A 1,673-nucleotide genomic window follows, 5' to 3' on the forward strand; every position below is an offset into this window, starting at 1 on the left:
AGGATCTCTAGGGCTCGACTCCTAGCTCGTCTTTAGAGATTCTCGCAACCGCTAAGGAGGGGACGCTATCTTTTGGAGATGGACCAGTATTCCCCGTGGATCTCTCGAGCTTGCTGCTTCTTCCTTTTTTTGGGCGGCGTTTTTGATTTTTGTTCCCCCTGTTTACTTCAAATTTGTAATAATTTATATATAGTTTTACTTTTTCAATTCTATAAATTCAATAAATTGCAAATCATCTATTTCGTAAATTTTAACTGCAGATGTCTCAAATATGCTGATTACATAAATTTAATTTTTTTACTCCCTGAAGTACACAGGGAGGACTCAACAATCTACGTGTTGGATTTCCTCTTTAAATTTGTGCGTCATGAAGAACTGGAAGTGTACGTTATTTGTAAATTAAACAAATAAATAAAAGAATGAGCAACCTTTTTATCAAATCCTGTGAATTTCTGTTCCAGTATTACCTGTCTTCAGCGTTTAGAAAGATGGTTCACCGAATGTCTACCTGCAGCTCATCAAATGTTTAACTCCAAGAATAGGTAAGGAACCCAGTTAAATTCATCACTACACCACCTGCCCTGATGATCAACATTATCTCTCTTATACGAACCCCCAACGCGATAACATTTATTAAGCTTATCAATTCGAATTTTATCTGTTTCAATTCAGTAACCGAAAAATTCATCGAAAATTGTACCTTGCATGGTTAGATAGCTACTACATAGCTAAGTAACAAGTATGCATGAGTCACATAAAAAAATGCTTTTCATGGATAAAAGCATTTGCATCTCTTGAACTATTCGTTCTATTGACTCCTGTATAATCTCATTCGATTCAGCGTATGTATATACACCAACGAGCCATTACATTATGACCACCCTCCATCTATAACAATGGACTCGCCCAGGTTTTCATGGTTTCTCGCCCAGGAACAATGTTTTCATGGGGCACATTAGGACCCATAATCCTCATAGAACAATTCCTGATGCCTGTAAGCTACTTGAACGAACATAGTGCGGGGGATGGTGTTTACCAACAGGAATGCACCATGTCATAAGGGTCGAATCGTCGAGGAACATTCCAGTGACTTTCAAGTCATGTCTTGGCTCCCAAATTCACCTGACCTTAATCCAATAGAGCATTTGTGGTCTTACCTGGAAATCCAAATTCGTGCTGCCACGCTACCCCCTCGCAATGTGAGGGAATTGCAGGGCCAGTTGGTGAGCGCTTGGTACCAGATACCTCAGACTACCTATCAGCACCTTGTGGAATCAACGCCACGGCTGGTGCTAGCAGTTTTGAGGGCTAAAGGTGGTTCTATATGTTATTAGCAGGGTGGTCATAATGTAATGGCTCTTCGGTGTATATGTTTCACATTTAATAATGAGGCGTTCCTACTTTGTGTTCTGAAATTAAATCGATTAACTCTTTGGATCATTTGGATTTATAAAAGAAAGAAAAACTGATGTATATTTTAATAATTATCTTTATGGGAAAGATTAAAAATTTCTTGTGCTCTGGATAGTGGCTTGCTTGCTATATTCCCACAACTTTCTTGTCATTTCATTATCCTGTGCTCTTGCAGATGGATCTATTCTTGTGCAGTTACTGAAATGAGATAATATATATATATATAATTCATAAAAATATCATTCAAGAAAATATAATAG

General features: G+C 37.8%; 1 protein-coding gene across 1 annotated transcript in view; it reads right to left on the reverse strand.

Moving 5' to 3' along the window:
* Nucleotides 1-1,475: 1,475 nt before the first annotated feature.
* Nucleotides 1,476-1,673, reverse strand: part of LOC107440647 (uncharacterized) — a 56,114-nt gene continuing 55,916 nt past the window's right edge. Inside the window, exon 13 of the mRNA XM_071186961.1 lies at nt 1,476-1,611. Within this exon, the coding sequence (XP_071043062.1) occupies nt 1,503-1,611 (109 nt within the window). The 3' untranslated portion in view covers nt 1,476-1,502. The remainder of the gene's footprint in view (nt 1,612-1,673) is intronic.

Source organism: Parasteatoda tepidariorum, chromosome 10, assembly GCF_043381705.1.
Source record: "Parasteatoda tepidariorum isolate YZ-2023 chromosome 10, CAS_Ptep_4.0, whole genome shotgun sequence".
In the NCBI taxonomy this organism is placed as follows: domain Eukaryota; kingdom Metazoa; phylum Arthropoda; class Arachnida; order Araneae; family Theridiidae; genus Parasteatoda; species Parasteatoda tepidariorum.